At 41.3% G+C, this 19,643-nt stretch overlaps 2 protein-coding genes across 2 annotated transcripts; one reads left to right on the forward strand and one right to left on the reverse strand.

The window, feature by feature from the left end:
- Positions 1–3,254: 3,254 nt before the first annotated feature.
- LOC140994089 (uncharacterized) lies at positions 3,255–10,189 on the reverse strand. The gene is made up of 4 exons (XM_073463664.1): positions 9,749–10,189; positions 6,703–7,505; positions 5,504–5,783; positions 3,255–4,612 (listed from the first exon to the last, which is right to left on the reverse strand). Exons 1-4 carry the CDS (start codon positions 9,918–9,920, stop codon positions 3,543–3,545), a joined length of 2,325 nt encoding a protein of 774 aa, XP_073319765.1. The 5' UTR covers positions 9,921–10,189; the 3' UTR covers positions 3,255–3,542.
- Positions 10,190–10,884: 695 nt separating this feature from the next.
- Positions 10,885–18,852, forward strand: LOC140994090 (uncharacterized). The gene is made up of 3 exons (XM_073463665.1): positions 10,885–11,324; positions 11,925–13,022; positions 16,567–18,852. Exons 1-3 carry the CDS (start codon positions 11,285–11,287, stop codon positions 18,180–18,182), a joined length of 2,754 nt encoding a protein of 917 aa, XP_073319766.1. The 5' UTR covers positions 10,885–11,284; the 3' UTR covers positions 18,183–18,852.
- The last annotated feature ends 791 nt before the right edge of the window (positions 18,853–19,643 follow it).

A 19,643-nucleotide genomic window follows, 5' to 3' on the forward strand; every position in this document is an offset into this window, starting at 1 on the left:
TTTGTTAATTTTGGAATGAGTGTTTCAAAAAGACACCATTTTACTGTTTTATAAAAGAATACCTCAATAAAATTGTTTATATTTTCATAATTTGATTCATTTTCCCTGAGTTATTAACCCCCTTCTCCAAGGATATTTCCATTTATTCATTATTTCACTTGAAATTAATAAATTTGGCTTTATTTTGGAACCACGTCTCTGTCTTGTCTCAGTTAAACGAACTTGTGTTGTCCACCAAGTAATTGAGTTCTGAGTCAGATTTTCATGAGATATTTCCTGGGGTGAAATTCCCCGGGTGGCGTTGTCAGGCAGTCAGATTCTGGTGGCCTCCGCCCACTCTCCCCGCCACACATATACATTAGATGTTAAAGCAACAGGCCTATGACTCCCTGGGTTTTTACAATCTTTTCCTGGCTTACGTATCGGAACTACAACAGCTTCTTTCCAAATTTGTGGTAATTTTCCCTTCCCCCAAACTTTATTATATAGCTCCAGTAAAATGTCTTTAGATGATTCACTAAGATGATTTAACATAACGTAACATATCTGATCTTTTCCTGGTGATGACATCTTGGCTTTCTTAAGAGCACGACTCAGTTCTGCCTTCGTGAATGACACATTTATTAGATCATTGGCATCTTCTTGTAGTAATAGTTCCTCTTTCTTATCTATTGTAGCTTCCCTTCCTCTTCGCCCCTCTTCACTAATATCACTTGAGCTATGAACTTTAACAAAATTCTGTGCCAACATCTCTGCTTTTTCCTCGTCTGTCACTGCAGCGGTTTCATTTTCAATTAAGACTGGATACCCATATTCTCAATTCCATTCATTCCTTTAATCATTCCCCATATTTTACCTATTTCTGTTTCTCTTCCTATTGAATTACAAAATTTCCTCCAATAATCCTTCTTTGCATTTTTAATTGTTTTCCTCACATTTGCTTGCAACCTTTTTAAATTCAATAAGATTCTGGAAATTGAGTTCTTTTTACCATTTTAAATGCTTTATTCTGCGATTTAATTGCATTGTCACATTCCTTCGTCCACCATGGTACAATTTTCTTTTTACTTCCACCTCCCTTCCTTTGAATTGTTTTGCTGCCCCTTGAACGGCTTCACAAACAGAACGATGTAATTCATGAACATCTTGACTAACATCGACCTTTTCCATTTCCTTATCACTGATCTGCTTAAATTTTCCCCAGTCAGCACTACTGAAAACCATCTATACTCCTCCAGTACTCTTCCAATCTCCCTCCTACTTCTGTTATTATAGGATAATGGTCACTTCCCACTGTTTCTTTTACAATTTCCCAAGTACAAATACCTGCCACTGTTTCTGACACTGAAGTAAGATCCATGGCAGATTCCTTTACCCTTTCGAACATCAGTTCTCGTACCATTTCCATCATTGAGGCATACTAGGTTTTTAATTTCCATTAGCTCTTCAATCAGCTCTCCATTCCCATCACCATAGCTATCCCATAATGTACTATGAGCATTAAAATCTCCACAACAAATAATTTTCCCATCTAAATGTACAGCTAGTTCCTCCAGTAATTCCAATGAAAACTTCTTGCAAGGATTGTAAAAGTTAACTATTTTGATAAAACCATCTCTACGCAGAGAGAGGGTGGAGGAGGATGTATAATATTTGTGAAACAGGAAATGCAATATAGAGTATTAAAGAAAGGAAAAGTGTGGGAAATGATTCATTGAAGTTTGGACAAAAGATGGTTTCATCAAAATGGTTAACTTTTACAATCTTTGCAAGAAGTTTTGATTGGAATTACTGGAGGAACTAGCTGTAAATCTAAACAAATATTATACAGCCTCCTCCACTTCCCTCCACCCTGTCTCTGCGTTTACTATCATATCCCTTAATTACTAAATCTGATGCTGTTTTTAGCCAAGTTTCTTGAATGCATATCATTTCTGGTTTATTTCTAGGACCTTTAATAAATCCTTTACATTCCTGACCATCTGCTATTAAGCTCCAGTGAAGAATAATCATTAGGTCTGTCTTGTCCCCAGGGACCCCTGGTTTCCCGACTTCCTCAAGTCTTCTGTTGATTTGTTCCCAGGATGAATCTTTCATATCCAAGAATTTTTCAGCTCCTTTCACAATTATCTTAATTTTCTGTTTTGTGTTTAACTTGATCTGCAGTCGATTACATATGCAACAAACAAAATCAACTCATCCACCTCCAGTTCTGTAGTCCTATCAGCTTGCCCTCTTTGACCTCCTCCTGATCTTGAACTTTCATTGATTTTGTGTTTTTTCCATTCCCTCTTGTGCTTGCACTGTCTTTACTGCTTATGTTGTTAACCGTTTTCACTTGTTGAATTTCCACTGCTCTCTTCCTGACTTCACAACCCCCATATGTCACATTATGCTGGCCACCACAATTACAACACTTAGCCTGCACATTATCTCCACAGTCCTCAAATCTATGATCCCCTCCACACCCTTTAGCACACCTTTGCTTTCCTTTGCAAGCCATGGCTATATGCCCATACCTCTGGCATTTGTAACACCGACGCGGAGGAGGAACATAAGGCCTGACTGGGAAACTCATACATCCCATCTTTATTTTATCCAGAAGTACCAAGTCCTGGAACTCAAGAAGGACTGACAAACTCTCGACTCTCTCACCATTCATTGTTCTTAACAATCTCTTTAGTCTCCTCACCTCGCCTCCCTGAATACTTCTTTTGATTTTTTCCAAATCCTCATCAATGGGAATGCCAGTCATCACTCCTCGAGAAACCCTGTTCTCACTCAGAACTCTTCTTTCAGTCACTACCTTTATGCATATACTTTCAATATGCAAAGCTTTATTTCTCTGTTCTTCATTTCTGCATTTTACCAACAAGTTCCCATCTCGAAGAATCTTAGCCATTTCTATTTCTCCTAACTTCTTTTTCAGCTCCTTAGTCAAAGCTATTGGACTTAGATGAATCTGCTCATCTTCCTTCCTGAACTTAATTAGTATTTTAAATTCCTCCCTGCCCACCTTCCTGCGAACCATCCGGTTATCCTCCTCTGAACTATTTCCCTCTAAACTTTTTAATATTCTGGCTGGCAGATGCTCTTGCATCCATACCTTGCCTCATATTTGTTTTGCCTCCTCGCCCTCTTCCTCTATCAACTGGAGAGTGCTTTTACATTCATCAATATCCATAGTCGGGTTGCAACAGTGAGATTTTCAAGGTACGATTAAAGTCTCAGAAAATATCAAAAACAGGGTTTTTTGGTTGAACACTTTATTAAAATTTCACAAAATGTCCTGACAGACATGAAACTTGTTTTAAACTTGAAATATTCTTTAAACTACGTTAAAATTCAACACCATCGATGAACAAACATACGTAGTGTGATAATTGTCAACTTTAAAGGTGCAGTATGTAAGAACTGTCCAGACGTTGAAGCTGCTGAATACTTCAAACAGGCAGCTGCTTATCATAGTAACGGCTAACTGTAGCTGCTGTTAGCTAGTTAGCTTGGTAAGCTGGTATGTGGTGACCAAAGAGTGCTGGTGTTTACGCCGTCAGCACAGCAGCTCTGTGGATTCTCATGTGTACGACCAACCTCTGTCTGCGACTGAAACTTGATTGACAAACTGAGCATGTGTAAGGTTTTTCTCCTGTATGAAGTCTCAAGTGTGCAGTCAAAGACGACTTTTGTGTGAATTTCTTACCACAGACAGAACAACTGAACGGTTTCTCCCCTGTGTGGACGACCACGTGTTGTTTCAGATGATTATTTCGTGAAAATCTTTTACCACAAACTGGGCAGCTTATTGGGTTCTCTCCAGTGTGGATTCTCATGTGTTTGTTCAGATTCTCTCTAAGACTGAAACTTGATTGACAAACTGAGCATGTGTAAGGTTTTTCTCCTGTATGAAGTCTCAAGTGTGCAGTCAAAGACGACTTTTGTGTGAATTTCGTACCACAGACAGAACAACTGAACTGTTTCTCCCCTGTGTGGACGACCGAGTGTTGTTGCAGATGATGCCTTCGTGAAAATCTTTTACCACAAACTGAGCAACTGAATGGTTTCTCCCCTGTGTGGGTTCTCATGTGCCTCACAACCTGAGATCTGCTTGGAAAAGTTTTTTTACAAACTGAGCAGCTGGAACCTCGTTCCTCTGAATGGACCTGAGGCTTCCTGGTCTCCTCCCGATCACTGCTGTCATCAGTCTCAGGTTCAGAGGCGTTGTCATCAGTCTTGGCTTCAGAGGAGTGTGACATCCCGCCATCAGTAACTGATTGTAAATATCTGTCTGGATCTGAGGTCCTGTCTGGTTCTGGTCCTCCACAGTCCTCTCCATCAGCTTCTGTCTCCATCTGTTCAGTTTGTCTTTGATGAAGCTGTGAGGACTGAGGTTTCTCTTCATCATCTTCTTCACTCTTCACAGGACTGAAGGTGAACTTGGTGTTATCAGCCTCCTCCAGCCCTCCAAGCTGCTCTCCCTCCTGACTGGTCCAGAGTTCCTCCTGTTCCTCTTTAATGTGTGGCAGCTCTGGTGGGTCCTCCTGGTCCAGACTGGAGCTCCTCTCCTGCTGCTCAGGAGGATCCTCTTCTTCACTCTGTAACAGCTGCTGGACGTCTGTGGAGAAGAAAGACCTTATAAAGTCCTACAGCTGTACTCCAAATACTTTTTAAATGATTAATTATTTAAGTTTGGACCTCTGAGCTAAATTTCAGCGTATTCTGACCTCAGCAATCGCTCATTTTTAACTGGTTTGTGTTGAAGTTTGTCCTGAACATCTGAGAGACACTGAGGAAACTCGGCAACATTCATCACCAATGTGCAACAAACCAAAGCATTACAAACTAACTCGCAAATTTCCAGAAAAGATAATGATTTAAAAAGTATCTGGTGTACAGCTGCAGGATTTTACAAGGTCAAATTAATTCAATATAAGTTTCAACATGAGTTGTTTCAAGTAAATCCCTGACATGAACTGGGAGGTGAGTTGAGTTCATTTCTACAGTCTGTCTGCATCATAGTTCAGGATGACTGTGAAGAGTTTTACCCTCTTTACACTTCAGTCACTTTATCACCACTGTACACCTGCCCAATTAAAAAAGAGCCTTTTTAAAGTTGTAACTACAGTTTTTACTGTGAAAAATAAGGCCTGACCTTAAAACAGCTGTTTTTTGAATGGAGTTTGGTTTACCAGTGTGTCCACTGCACAGACCTCCAGGAGCAGAGGCTGTGTTAATGTTAATAACACACATACATTATATGTAATACTACTACTACCACAGTATTATTCATGTTTTTATGTATACTACACTATTGATGTCCTGACATTATGTATTAACTCTCATTTCCACTTCTGTTCTTTTCATACAAGTTGTCTGAGCAGTGTTGGTGGAACCGAGAGCTCCAGCTTCACTGTGTCTGTTGTGAATATGAGAATAAACACGTTCAAGTGTTTCAGTCGCAGCTGGTTTCAGTGTAAAGTGAGAAGAAGAAGTAAACGGAACCAACCTGCTCTGTGTAACTGGACCTGAGGCTTGAAAACAGCGTCCAGTAGTTTCCGGTGCCGACCCAGTTCCTCCTCGTACTCTGCTATCGTCCTTTCAAACAGCTCAAATATCTCTTCAGCAGCCGCAGTCAGTCGCTGCTTCACAAACACTCTCAGCGTTTGGACTTTAGACATTTTTACTGACTCACACGAACTTTTCCTCCAGAAACACTCCGTTAAAAACCGTCTGCTCGCTCTGATGTGCGCTGCGTTTACGGTCCGTTCGGCTCCGTCTATTTCCGGCTAACGAGCTAAGTTAGCTTCATTAGCTCCGAAGGACAGCAGCAGATAATTCAGCTGTTAAAATAAAGTTAACAGCTCAGAGTCTGTTCTGAGATTAAAGGTCCGTAAAACACAGTTTGTTCTGTCCAAACTTCTCCGACCAGCTCTGTGCGACCGAGTTCCGTCTCCGACTACTTCCTGTTGGCGTCTTCTACTTCTTCTGTGGTGTTTAACAGCGTTTAGCTTCCTTCATGTAGCATCACTGCCTCCTGCTGGTTCCGTCCGTCTACTGCTTTACATTTTAAACGTGATGACGTAATGACCCGTCCTTCTTTCTTAGGTTCCTTGGAGGTTTGCAGTTCACACACTTCCCTTCTGGTCCAAAGCTAAAAATTGAGCGAAATAATGTTGTTGCAGGAAAAATATGATGTCACAGTGAAGATAACCTTTGACCTTTGGTATAGAAAATCAGCCGAGTGCTTTTACATTCATCAATATCCATAGTCGGGTTGCAACAGGGAGATTTTCAAGGTACGATTAAAGTCTCAGAAAATATCAGTTTCACAGAATCACGATATTAAACACAATTATAATTATCAGTTACAACGACTCTAAAAAAATGAGAACAGGGTTTTTTTGGTTGAACAAACACTTTATTATAATTTCACAAAATGTCCTGACAGACATGAAACTTGAAATATTCTTTAAACTACGTTAAAATTCAACACCATCAATGAACAAACATACGTAGTGTGATAATCATCAACTTTAAAGGTGCAGTATGTAAGAACTGTCCAGACGTTGAAGCTGCTGAATACTTCAAACAAACAGGCAGCAGCTTATCATCATAGTAACAGCTAACTGCAGCTGCTGTTAGCTAGTTAGCTTGGTAAGCTTGCATGTAGTGACCAAAGAGCGCTGGTGTTTACGCCGTCAGCACAGCAGCTCTGTGGATTCTCATGTGTACGATCAACCTCTGTCTGAGACTGAAACTTGATTGACAAACTGAGCATGTGTAAGGTTTTTCTCCTGTATGAAGTCTAAAGTGTGTAGTCAAAGACGACTTTTGTGTGAATTTCTTACCACAGACAGAACAACTGAACGGTTTCTCCCCCGTGTGGACGACCGAGTGTTGTTGCAGATGATTATTTCGTGAAAATCTTTTACCACAGACAGAACAACTGAACCGTCTCTCCCCTGTGTGGGTTCTCATGTGCCTCACAACATGAGATCTGCTTGAAAAAGTTTTTTTACAAACTGTGCAGCTGAAACCTCGTTCCTCTGAATGGACCTGAGGCTTCCTGGTCTCCTCCCAGTCACTGCTGTCATCAGTCTCAGGTTCAGAGGCGTTGTCATCAGTCTCGGCTTCAGAGGAGTGTGACATCCCGCCATCAGTAACTGATTGTAAATATCTGTCTGGATCTGAGGTCCTGTCTGGTTCTGGTCCTCCACAGTCCTCTCCATCAGCTTCTGTCTCCATCTGTTCAGTTTGTCTTTGATGAAGCTGTGAGGACTGAGGTTTCTCTTCATCATCTTCGTCACTCTTCACAGGACTGAAGGTGAACTTGGTGTTATCAGCCTCCTCCAGCCCTCCAAGCTGCTCTCCCTCCTGACTGGTCCAGAGTTCCTCCTGTTCCTCCTTAATGTGTGGCAGCTCTGGTGGGTCCTCCTGGTCCAGACTGGAGCTCCTCTCCTGCTGCTCAGGAGGATCCTCTTCTTCACTCTGTAACAGCTGCTGGACGTCTGTGGAGAAGAAAGATTTGCTGTTAACATTTCAACCAGCAGCACCGCTTCTTTCTAAAATGTGTGGAGACATTTGCACGGTGTGTAACACGTTAGCTGAGTGCAGTGTGTTGTTTGCAAGCTGTTTAAATATTACAGTGTAATTTATGTGTACTTCTCTAACTACAGATTTTACTGTGAAAAATCTGGCCTGACCTTAAAACAGCAGTTTTTTGAATGGAGTTTGGTTTACCAGTGTGTCCACTGCACAGAGCTCCAGGAGCAGAGGCTGTGTTAATGTTAATGAGGCGTCTGCTGTTAGATGCAGCATATTTATACAAATGGTTCGTATTAGGAGAATATATTGGACTGTTAGTTGCTGTGTGGGCTTTCCTGACTTGGAGGTTATTTGATTAGGGGTACCAGAATGCTGACATGATGGTGCTGCTGTCAAGTTAATATATACCAGATTTTAGGTCAGCAGAGTCACGGAGGCCCTGGGTCAGAGGTGAAGAGCAGTATGGTGGGGCACCCTAGAAGAGGTGCCTCTCTTCTTATCTGTCCCTCTCTTAATATGAACCATATGTTAACTTATAACTAAGTTTTTGACCAGAAGAAGCTCGGTACATAAGGAGCTGTCTGCATATTTTCGTCAGAGTTTCATTATTCGGCTGGAGGCTCTCCAAGTAACGTTTTACTTGATTACGATACTGAACTTATTGTAACACATTTGTTATACAACTAAGACAGTGTCGGCGGAGTTTTTCTTCAAACATCTTCAACTGCATCGCCACTGGATATATGACATTAATAACACACATACATTATATGTAATACTACTACCACAGTATTATACATGTTTTTATGTATACTACACTATTGATGTCCTGACATTATGTATTAACTCTCATTTCCACTTCTGTTTCTTTCATACAAGTTGTCTGAGCAGTGTTGGTGGAACCGAGAGCTCCAGCTTCACTGTATCCAGTAGGCGATTTGAGGGGGGATGAGGGGGGATAAGGGGGGATGAGGGGGGATGAGGGGGGATGAGGGGGGATGCCGTCCCCCTTGTTAACCTGCCATCACTCTGCATCCCCTGGTAGCAGAAAGTGTGTTACAAACCACAAGCGGCTGCGATCAGCTCCGGCGCACAGTGGAGTCCAGCCGGCAGGAAGTCAGGACACAGGAACAGCATAGAGCATCCGGTCAATTTTCAAAATAAAACAACGTGTGCAGACTCCCGATTGTATAAAAACGAAAAATTACCAGATCAACAAAATCTGAGCAAGTCAACAATATCGGGCAGGCCAAAGGCTCGGTTCTGAAACGTTCCCGCTGGTTTCTCTTTATACATTCACGGTATGACGTCGTGCGGAGGGCGGAACAAAACCTGCAGCAGACGCGACGTCATAGAGCAGCTTCCGGTGGATCCCCAGCGCGTCTCTCTGTAGAGGAGCACAACAAGTTTGCTTGTTCTGAAACTAAAATTTGACTTTCTGTCAGTGTTTTCAGTGTTTCTGTTCAGAACATGGCGGCTTATGTTCTGTTGGTAATTGTCATTTTTGTGCTGGTTTATAGTTCAACCATTAGTGAGGCAGCTGTTACATTTCCTGACACCAGCTGTTTTATCCCCGTTGAAGCGCCCTCTGCTGGACAAACTATGTCATTACACCAATTTTAAATTAGCCCAAGCATGTTTTTCTGCATTATCGTTTTTAAATATAAGGTTTTCATATCAGTGCATATCGGACAATATATACACCAACATCGATGTATCTGTGAGAGGCTGATATCGGCCGATAAAATCGGTCGGGCTCTGCTATTTTGCACAATGTTCATTTTGTGTCCTTCAAGGAATTTAGATGGTAAAAAACTCCAAGGGGTCATGTAACTTAAAATGACCCTGCCTGTAGTGTTTTGTGAGAAACATGAGAAAACCCTGCCTGAATAAACTCAGTCCACTGCAGACAATTTAAAGGTGTATTTACTCATTACTTTAATACAGTTATGAAAAGACAATTGTAGCAGGGAGAGAAGGAAGATAACTGGATAAAATGAAACTGTAGAATTAGAAATGTCACAGTTGTTAAGGCGTCAACAATGTCCTCTGGGAGGTGGAGCTCCCATTGAGCCTCCCCCCTGTTAAAAATTAACAAATCACCTACTGACTGTATCTGTTGTGAATATGAGAATAAACACGTCCAAGTGTTTCAGTCGCAGCTGGTTTCAGTGTAAAGTGAGAAGAAGAAGTAAACGGAACCAACCTGCTCTGTGTAACTGGACCTGAGGCTTGAAAGCAGCGTCCAGTAGTTTCCGGTGCCGACCCAGTTCCTCCTCGTACTCTGCTATCGTCCTTTCAAACAGCTCAAATATCTCTTCAGCAGCCGCAGTCAGTCGCTGCTTCACAAACACTCTCAGCGTTTGGACTTTAGACATTTTTACTGACTCACACGAACTTTTCCTCCAGAAACACTCCGTTAAAAACCGTCTGCTCGCTCTGATGTGCGCTGCGTTTACGGTCCGTTCGGCTCCGTCTATTTCCGGCTAACGAGCTAAGTTAGCTTCATTAGCTCCGAAGGACAGCAGCAGATAATTCAGCTGTTAAAATAAAGTTAACAGCTCAGAGTCTGTTCTGAGATTAAAGGTCCGTAAAACACAGTTTGTTCTGTCCAAACTTCTCCGACCAGCTCTGTGCGACCGAGTTCCGTCTCCGACTACTTCCTGTTGGCGCCTTCTTCTTCTGTGGTGTTTAACAGCGTTTAGCTTCCTTCATGTAGCATCACTGCCTCCTGCTGGTTCCATCCGTCTACTGCTTTACACTTTATCTGCTCATTAGCAAGCTATGCTAATTTTAGCTTTTGTTCTGCTTTTGTACAACTTTATTTAAACTGTTCCAAATATACATGTTCTTCTTCTTCTCAATTGTTCAATAAAAAAATCAACAGAAGAAGAAGAAGAAGATACAAAACATACGATATTTTGTGGAGGATATACAGTCAGTACAAAACTAAATACAATTTTAAAAAATAATATAAAAATAACGTTTTTTAAAAAAAAAAAAAAAACTCAGCCACTTGACAAATCTCATGAATAATTTTAAAATTAGTTCAGTTAATCTTTGAGGAAACGGACCATTTCATACATTTGGAAGATGCTTTTTTTTCCATTATAGACGAGTTAATTCTCAGCAGGAGTTTGGATTAGATGATTTTTTCCCCCTTTTGTTTGATTTGTTTCTCTTTAATTATTATTAATACTTTCCTTTAATTATAACTTTATTTACCTCTGATGTAAAGCCACACTACATCCTCCAGCACAGCAGGTGGCGGTATACATCTAATGAACAGCTGTTACAGCCCGCTATAAAAACAAGAGAAGAAGAAGTGACACCGGAAGCGGTTGTACCTGCCGCGGCTAACATGCTAACATGCTAACCCTTTCTGTTACCATAAAACAGACTGAACCACCAGAGCCCGTGTGAACAGATAAACTTGTTTAGCTGGACTTCATGTGAAACTTCCCCCCAGACGTGTCTCCTGTTAGCTCATAATGCTAAAGGCAGTTAGCGTAGCTTTCTAGCTGGAAATGGACGGATGCAGAACTGGACCACAAAGCGCTGACAGTACCGTTAGCTTCACTGGAGAACAAACTATGTTTTTGTCCGAACAGAAATGTCCAAATGTCCGAATAAACCCGAAGAACAGACGGTTTTAACATCTGGATTATCTGTTGGTGTCCTCCGGAGCTAATGAAGCTAACTTAGCTTGTTAGCTGGAGTCAACTGAGCTGTGTGAAGGAAGATGACGGACAACGAGGAGGAAAACAAACTACAGGACGCAGGTTTGATTGTTTTTAACGTTAAACTCACTTTAATAATCTGAACTTTACGGACATTAAAACTGTTGAACTGGACTGTTTGACGTGACATTTTTATTCTCACCTAACAGCAGTAATAATAGTAATATTAGTGATATTCAGCAAACTTAACTGGAGTCAAATTGCTTGTTTGTGTATCATTACAGTTTGAAGGAGCAGTGCTGTTACTCGAGAAAATGCAATATAACTATTAATATTACTTTATGTATTTACTTCCTTTCAAAGGTAATTAGTTAAACTACTCATTACATTATTATTGAGTTACTGGTTTGTTGTAAAGATCATTACAGAGAACATAAAGTCAGAGCTGATTGCAAAGATTCAGACAACTGATTAAAACTCTGGAGAGAAATAATCTCTCATTCACTGAAGAAATTTAAACCCAGAATTTATTTATATTTAAAATATTAATGAGGTAACAATACAAACTGTTTCCATACGTGAATAAACAAGCTGTTAAAACAATGTCCCAGGACTTAAAATCAGCTGTGTGATCAGTCCTGATGTCGCTGCTCGATGTAAATAGGGGAAACACTGATGTATGTATTTCTTTGTTCTCCACAGACGTCCAGCAGCTGCTGGTGATTAAAGAAGAGGTGGAGTGGAGCTCCAGTCTGGACCAGGAGGACCCACCAGAGCTGCCACACATTAAAGAGGAACAGGAGGAACTCTGGACCAGTCAGGAGGGAGAGCAGCTTGGAGGGCTGGAGGAGGCTGATATCACCAAGTTCACCTTCAGTCCTGTCCCTGTGAAGACTGAAGAAGATGATGAAGAGAAACCTCAGTCCTCACAGCTTCATCAAATCAAAACTGAAGAGATCAAAGATGTAGAGCATTTGAAAACAGAAGCTGATGGAGAGGACTGTGGAGGACCAGAACCAGCCAAAGACTCAGATCCAGATAGTCATTTACAACCAGCTGATGATGACAAGACGTCACACTCCTCTGAACCTGAGACTGATGACAGTTGGGACTGGGAGGACACCAGGGAGCCTCGGTCAGGTTTAAAGGGTCTGCAAAACAATGAAGTACCTGTAAGTGACGTGAAATGTAATGTTGGAGGGAAACCTTTTAGTTGCACGGTTTGTGGTAAAAGATACCCCCGGAGGAACTCCTTAAACGATCACATGAAACTTCATTCTGAAGGAAAACGATTCAGCTGCTCAGTGTGTAAAAAAACTTTTCAATGGAAAGCAGGACTGGAGAGGCACATGAGAATCCACACAGGGGAGAAACCCTTCAGCTGCTATTTCTGCGGGCTAGAATTCGCACAAAACTCCAGTTTGATCTCACACATGAGAGTTCATACAGGAGAAAAACCTTTCAAATGCTCAGTTTGTAAAGCTCGATTCCGTGTCTCATGTAATTTGTCCAAACACATGAGATCGCATTCTGGAGACAAACCGTTCAGCTGTTCAGTTTGTGGTAAGAGATTCGCACAGCGTGAAACTCTGAGACGACATTCGAGCGTCCACACGGGGGAGAAACCGTTCACGTGCTCAGTTTGTGGTAAAACATTCGCACGGCCGGAAAATCTGAGACGACACTCGGCTGTCCACACGGGGGAGAGACCGTTCAGTTGCAGCGTTTGTGATAAAAGATTCACTCAGCTCGCTGTGATGCAAAAACACAAGTGTGTTGGTGAGAGCAGCCAAAACAAATGAAGCTGCTGAGATGATTGTTGAGAAACTTTTTTTTTATCAGTAGGATTGAAGCAATAAGGACCTGAACTGTGACACACTAAACTGTGATACAGCCTCTAAAATAGGTTGTGCTTCATCTTTTCAGCTCAGTTGAAGCCACATGATAATTTTAATTCTGTTTTTATTAACGTCTACATCACTTCATCGTTTTTCACTGCAGCTTTTGAAACTTAAAATGTATTTAAATTGCCTCAGAGTGACAGCTAGAGATGTTCAAATACTGTTATTTTCCTTCCTGATACTGAATCTGATAACTGCACGTGCTCTTCCGCCAATACTGAGTCCTAATCTGATTCCTGTGCTTTTAGGAAAATGTGATGTGATTGCTATCATTGTTGTGTGATCTGGCTCAGGTTAAATCCTTTCATAAAACATGCACTTATAAAAAACCAGAACACAAATAACAAATGTCAGTTTGCTGAAGAGTGCTTGAAGTCTCTTGCTGTTCATGGCTTTGGGCTACTTGTGCAGTAAAAAATTGTTTTGTTAATAAATGACATTTTATCAGATCAGTGCATTAACACAGAACTAACTACCCACCGGTATGGGAGGAACTTGTGATGCTGGTATCAGAGCAGTCCAATCCTTCTGCTCCAGCTCAGGAGGGAAACATGCCGTGAAAACACAACTGTAGCTGAGACAGATCGCTGCTTCATTACTCCCGTCTCTTGTAATGATGTTAGAAAGGGATAAAACGTGTCCTTAAAAAAATCTTAAAGGTTTTTATTGTTTATTTGAAAGCAGGTTTATCTTTCGGCTTCAGTCAAGAGTGAAAAAGAGTGTTAGGCAGTGTGTACGGCGTAAAAACACTCCTGCTGCAGTTTATTTAATAATAGAAACGCTGTAAACATTTCACTTAGACGTAGCACAATCTGTCCACACATTTCTCAACATTGAGCAGAAGATGAGGCATGTAGGTTTCTAACTTTGTGTCTTTGTCAACAAATCTCATGTGCAGATCCAAACCAGCAATGTGTTTGTCCGTCCCTCAGTATTGTCTGACTTCCTGTCTGTGGTTATCAGCTCCAAGCCCGTTGGTTCCTACTGAAGAATAAAGTCTCAAAGTCAAACACGATTGAATTCGCTGCTGTATTCTTTAACTCCACAGTAAGTACAATTACTACCACACTGTACTTAAACTTTAATTCAGTATTGTCATGTTTATTGTACATTTTACTCCACAACATGTATTTCATTATGTAAATACCTGTGTAGCACCTGAATAACTTCCCCAGACATCCAGCAGGTGGCAGCAGAGTCTCACTGAACTTCATTTAGAAACTTTTACCCATTTTTAAACTTTAATCACGGGACTTTTTCTTGTAACGCCGTCACTGAGATCTGATTCCTTCTTCCACCGCTGCCAAAAAGTAAACAGATACAGGCTTATAAAACAGGCGGCTCAGTTTACAACTCACAGTGTGATTATCTACAAAATACAAGAAAGATGCAGAATAATAACGAGTGACAAAATCATATAGTCTGAACTTTCTGCATGTTTCAACATCAACAATGTACAATTAATGCAAAACAGATTAGACACTTATCAACTTCGATGAAGAAAAGGTTAAATAAAATAAAAATAAAATAGGGGGGATTTTTGCAAAAAATATATATACATATAGAATTAAGCTGATATTGTATTAGCTTTAACAACTAAAATACAAAGATGGAGCAACAATATCAAAGATCCAAAAATAAGGACCATAAATCAATTTTATTTAAACTTCTTCTTCTTCTCAATTGTTCAATAAAAAACCAACAGAACAAGAATACGATACACAACATACAATATCACGTGGAGGATATACAGTTAGTACAAAACTGACTAAACAATAATCCACTTGGATGAAGATAAGGTAAAAACAATATAAAATAAAATAGGGATTTATGTGAAAAAAGGTGTACAGAAGGGGTCCACTTCAAATTAGAACCTTTAAAAAATAAAATAAAATGAACTCAACCACTGGATAAATCTCATGAATAATGTTAAAGTTAGTTTATTTAACCTTTGGGGAAACGGACAATTTCATACATTTGTAAGATGCTTTTTTCCATAATAGACGAGTTAATTCTCAGCAGGAGTTTGGATTAGATGATGGTATTTTTTATTTTGTTTGTTTGTTTCTTTTTAATTATTATTAATACTTTCATTTAATCATAACTTTATTTACCTCTGATGTAAAGCCACACTACATCCTCCAGCACAGCAGGTGGCGGTATACATCTCATGAACAGCTGTTACAGCCCGCTATAAAAACAAGAGAAGAAGAAGTGACACCGGAAGCGGTTGTACCTACCGCGGCTAACATGCTAACATGCTAACCCTTTCTGTTACCATAAAACAGACTGAACCACCGGAGCCCGTGTGAACAGATAAACTTGTTTAGCTGGACTTCATGTGAAACTTCCCCCCAGACGTGTCTCCTGTTAGCTCACAATGCTAAAGGCAGTTAGCGTAGCTTTCTAGCTGGAAATGGACGCATGCAGAACTGGACCACAAAGCGCTGACAGCACCGTTAGCTTCACTGGAGAACAAACTATGTTTTTGTCCGAACAGAAATGTCCAAATGTCCAAATAAACCCGAAGAACAGTCGGTTATAAATAACAGCTGTAAACATCTGAATTATCTGTTGTTGTCCTCCGAAGCTAATGAAGCTAACTTAGCCTGTTAGCTGGTAAACAGACGCGACAGTGATCTAATGTAGCAGCTCGTCCACAGTTTGTCTGCAGGAAAAGTGTCTAAATGTGAAAGAAATGTGACAAACTGCGGCTGCTGCGGAGGAAACTGAGCTGTGTGAAGGAAGATGACGGACAACGAGGAGGAAAACAAACTACAGGACGCAGGTTTGTAATGTTTTTTAATGTTAAACTCACTTTAATAATCTGAACATGATACATAATGTGCCACAGTGGTTAATGTTCTGCGACACAGATTTTATATGTAGTGATGTATTATTGTGTTCTCCTAATAAAGAAAACCTGTCAGTAAGTAATAAGTCATCGGTTTCCATCCAACAGTCTTTCAATGGCACAACAGTCTGAAGTGGCAAATACCGTCAAACCTGTTTATTTCCCTTTTTAAATGGTGCCACATGTGTAGCAGAGCTGAGTTTGTGGGTTGCTGCCATTAAAAAAGTGCCAAATCTTCTTTGTTCTCCAGTTTGTTTTAGAGAACAACCGTGAGAAAAAACACAAGCACAATCCATTAACGTCAGACAACCACTGAATGTACAGTTTGTTTGTGAAATCGGTACTTGGCATTATTCGATACGCAAAGTTCAGGTATCAGGAAGGAAAACATAATATCCCAACATCTCTACTTGTTGTTATAATTATTTTGCTGACATTATCAGGTGAGTGCAGAGATTCTTGTTTATGTACTTGACCCAGAAGTGTGTGAATCGACCCGGACATAAAATCAGCAGGGGGTCAGTCCTGATGTCGCTGCTCGATGTAAATAGGGGAAACACTGATGTATGTATTTCTTTGTTCTCCACAGACGTCCAGCAGCTGTTGGTGATTAAAGAAGAGGTGGAGTGGAGCTCCAGTCTGGACCAGGAGGACCCACCAGAGCTGCCACACATTAAAGAGGAACAGGAGGAACTCTGGACCAGTCAGGAGGGAGAGCAGCTTGGAGGGCTGGAGGAGGCTGATATCACCAATTTCACCTTCACTCCTGTGAAGAGTGAAGAAGATGATGAAGAGAAACCTCAGTCCTCACAGCTTCACCAAATCAAGACTGAAGCGTTCAGAGATGTAGAACATTTGAAAACAGAAGCTGATGGAGAGGACTGTGGAGGACCAGAACCAGCCAGGAACTTTAATCTAAATACTCGTTTACAACCAGCTGATGATGACAAGACGTCACACTCCTCTGAACCTGAGACTGATGACAGCTGTGACTGGGAGGACACCAGGGAGCCTCGGTCAGGTTTAAAGCGTCTGCAAAACAATGAAGTACCTGTAAGTGACGTGAAATGTAATGTTGGAGGGAAACCTTTTAGCTGCATGGTTTGTGGTAAAAGATACCCCCGGAGGAACTCCTTAAACGATCACATGAAACTTCATTCTGAAGGAAAACGATTCAGCTGCTCAGTGTGTAAAAACACTTTTCAGTGTTGCTCCTGTGAGCATGGGCCCTGCTACAGCGGTCAGTTGGTGTCTGCTCCAAGAATCGGCACGCTACGTTTGACTGATCTGGACAGGGCACGGGTGATGGAGCAACTACGAGCTGGTGTTATGCAAAACCAAGTTGCGGCATTATTTGGAGTGAGCCCTAGTACCATCTCCAAACTGAAGGCCAAGTTCCATATGACGGGGGATGTCATAGACAGGCCGCGAAGTGGGCGTCCCAAGAAGACGACACCCCAAGAAGACCGTTTCCTCACCCTGTCAGCACGGAGGAACCGGAGGCAGTCTTCTACAGATTTGCAGTCAAGGTTTGCAGGACGATATGGCCGACGGCTTTCTGCCCAGACGATCCGGAACAGACTGCACGCAGCCAATCTCCGGTCTCATAGGGCTGCAAGGAGGCCGACCGTGACTGCCCCTTCACCGTCAGCCTCGTTAAACGATCATGTGAAACTTCATTCTGAAGGAAAACGATTCAGCTGCTCAGTCTGTAAAAACACTTTCCGATGGAAAGCAGGACTGGAGAGGCACATGAGAATCCACACAGGGAAGAAACCCTTCAGCTGCTATTTCTGTGGGCTAGAATTCACACAAAACTCCAGTTTGATCTCACACATGAGAGTTCATACAGGAGAAAAACCTTTCAGATGCTCAGTTTGTAAAGCTCGATTCCGTGTCTCGTGTAATTTGTCCAAACACATGAGATCGCATTCTGGAGACAAACCGTTCGGCTGTTCAGTTTGTGGAAAGAGATTCGCACAGCGTAAAACTCTGAGACGACATTCGAGCGTCCACACGGGGGAGAAACCGTTCACGTGTTCAGTTTGTGATAAAACATTTGCACGGCCGGAAAATCTGAGACGACACTCGGCCGTCCACACGGGGGAGAGACCGTTCAGTTGCAGCGTTTGTGATAAACGATTCATTCGGCGCGCTGTGATGCAAAAACACAAGTGTGTTGGTGAGAGCAGCCAAAACAAATGAAGCTGCTGAGATGATTGTTGAGACACTTTTTTTTACCAGTAGGATTGAAGCAATAAGGACCTGAACACACACGTTTCTCAACATGCCTGTGTTGTGGACAAGTTACTGTGTCGTACTCTTTCTCTTTAAAGGCGCAGCAATTAGCAGTAGAACACCTGGGCCAGCCCGGCTCTGGGCTCTGGGCTCTGGGCTCTGGGCTCTGGGCTCTGGGCTGTGGCTCTCTCTGGACCCAGCCAGCGTCCGGCCGTCTTTGCTTTGTTTAGTTTTGTTTTTGCACTACAACTCCACACACTTCATAATGCTCCCACTTTCACATTTACACTACTGATAATACTGACGTACACACTCCACATTTGCTATCATTCGTCCTGTTTGCTTTATTCGGACCTGTTTAGAAGGAGCGCTACCGCAGATCGTTTATCCCCACAGCCATCAGACTGTTTAACTCGAGCACTACATGAAGAGCCGCTTTCCACTCTCACTTGTTTGCTTTTGTAAATATCTTGTGTTTTTCTATTTATTTTCTATTTAATATTTCTATGCATATTTTTCTGATTCTTACTTGTACTGTTGCATCTCGAGCTGTTGTAACGTGAATTTCCCCGTTGTGGGATAAATAAAGACAATCTTAATCTTAATCTTATAATAAATACTTTAAATTCTCAGTCAACTGTTGTGTCCATCCCGTATTTGTCGTGGCCTCGGAGCCGGGTCATGACAGAGGCGTGTAGGTTTCTAACTTTGTGTCTGTCAACAAATGTCATGTGCAGATCCAAACCAGCAATGTGTTTGTCCGTCCCTCAGTATTGTCTGACTTCCTGTCTGGTTGTCAGCTCCAAGCCCGTTGGTTCCTACTGAAGAATAAAGTCTCAAAGACAAACACGTTTGGATTCGCTGCTGTATTCTTTAACTACACAGTAAGTACAATTACTACCACACTGTACTTAAACTTTAATTCAGTATTGTCATGTTTATTGTACATGTCACTCCACAAGATGTATTTCATTATGTAAATAAATAGTTATTGTGCAGGTAAATATTTAAACAACAAAATATACTTAACAAATAAATGATTATGTTGGCTCAGTTTACAACTCTGTGTGATTATCTACAAAATACAAGAAAGATGCAGAATAAAAACTGGAGTGACAAAAAGTTAAAGTCTGAACTTTCTGCATGTTTCAACATCGACTTTGAAAAACGTTTAAACTTCTCGTCAGATTTCTAAAAACCAAAACAAGATGTAAACTTGAGTCATTTATACTTTAAATCCTTTTAAAGTTCACGAATTTGCTAAAATTAAAAAACACAGTTCAGCACTTGTTTCATTGCAGTAGGAGGTTTTTAATCATTTACCTGTGTAGCACCTGAATAACTTCCCCAGACGTCCAGCAGGTGGCAGCAGACTCTCACTGAACTCCATTTAGAAACTTGAGGATTTTATCTGAAAACATTTCAGCT

The sequence above is a fragment of the Pagrus major genome, chromosome 3 (assembly GCF_040436345.1).
Source record: "Pagrus major chromosome 3, Pma_NU_1.0".
In the NCBI taxonomy this organism is placed as follows: domain Eukaryota; kingdom Metazoa; phylum Chordata; class Actinopteri; order Spariformes; family Sparidae; genus Pagrus; species Pagrus major.

What these genes read in the sequence shown, in the direction of transcription:
- LOC140994089 (XM_073463664.1), bottom strand. Translation starts at nt 9,920, where the DNA reads ATGTCTAAAGTCCAAACGCTGAGAGTGTTTGTGAAGCAGCGACTGACT. An exon ending in GGTCCAGTTACACAGAGCAG is followed by an intron (nt 7,506 to 9,748) that starts GTTGGTTCCGTT and finishes TCTTCTCCACAG; the next exon opens with ACGTCCAGCAGCTGTTACAG. An exon ending in TGAGAATCCACAGAGCTGCT is followed by an intron (nt 5,784 to 6,702) that starts GTGCTGACGGCG and finishes TTAGCTCGTTAG; the next exon opens with CCGGAAATAGACGGAGCCGA.
- LOC140994090 (XM_073463665.1), top strand. Translation starts at nt 11,285, where the DNA reads ATGACGGACAACGAGGAGGAAAACAAACTACAGGACGCAG. An exon ending in AAACAAACTACAGGACGCAG is followed by an intron (nt 11,325 to 11,924) that starts GTTTGATTGTTT and finishes TGTTCTCCACAG; the next exon opens with ACGTCCAGCAGCTGCTGGTG. An exon ending in TGAGAGCAGCCAAAACAAAT is followed by an intron (nt 13,023 to 16,566) that starts GAAGCTGCTGAG and finishes TGTTCTCCACAG; the next exon opens with ACGTCCAGCAGCTGTTGGTG.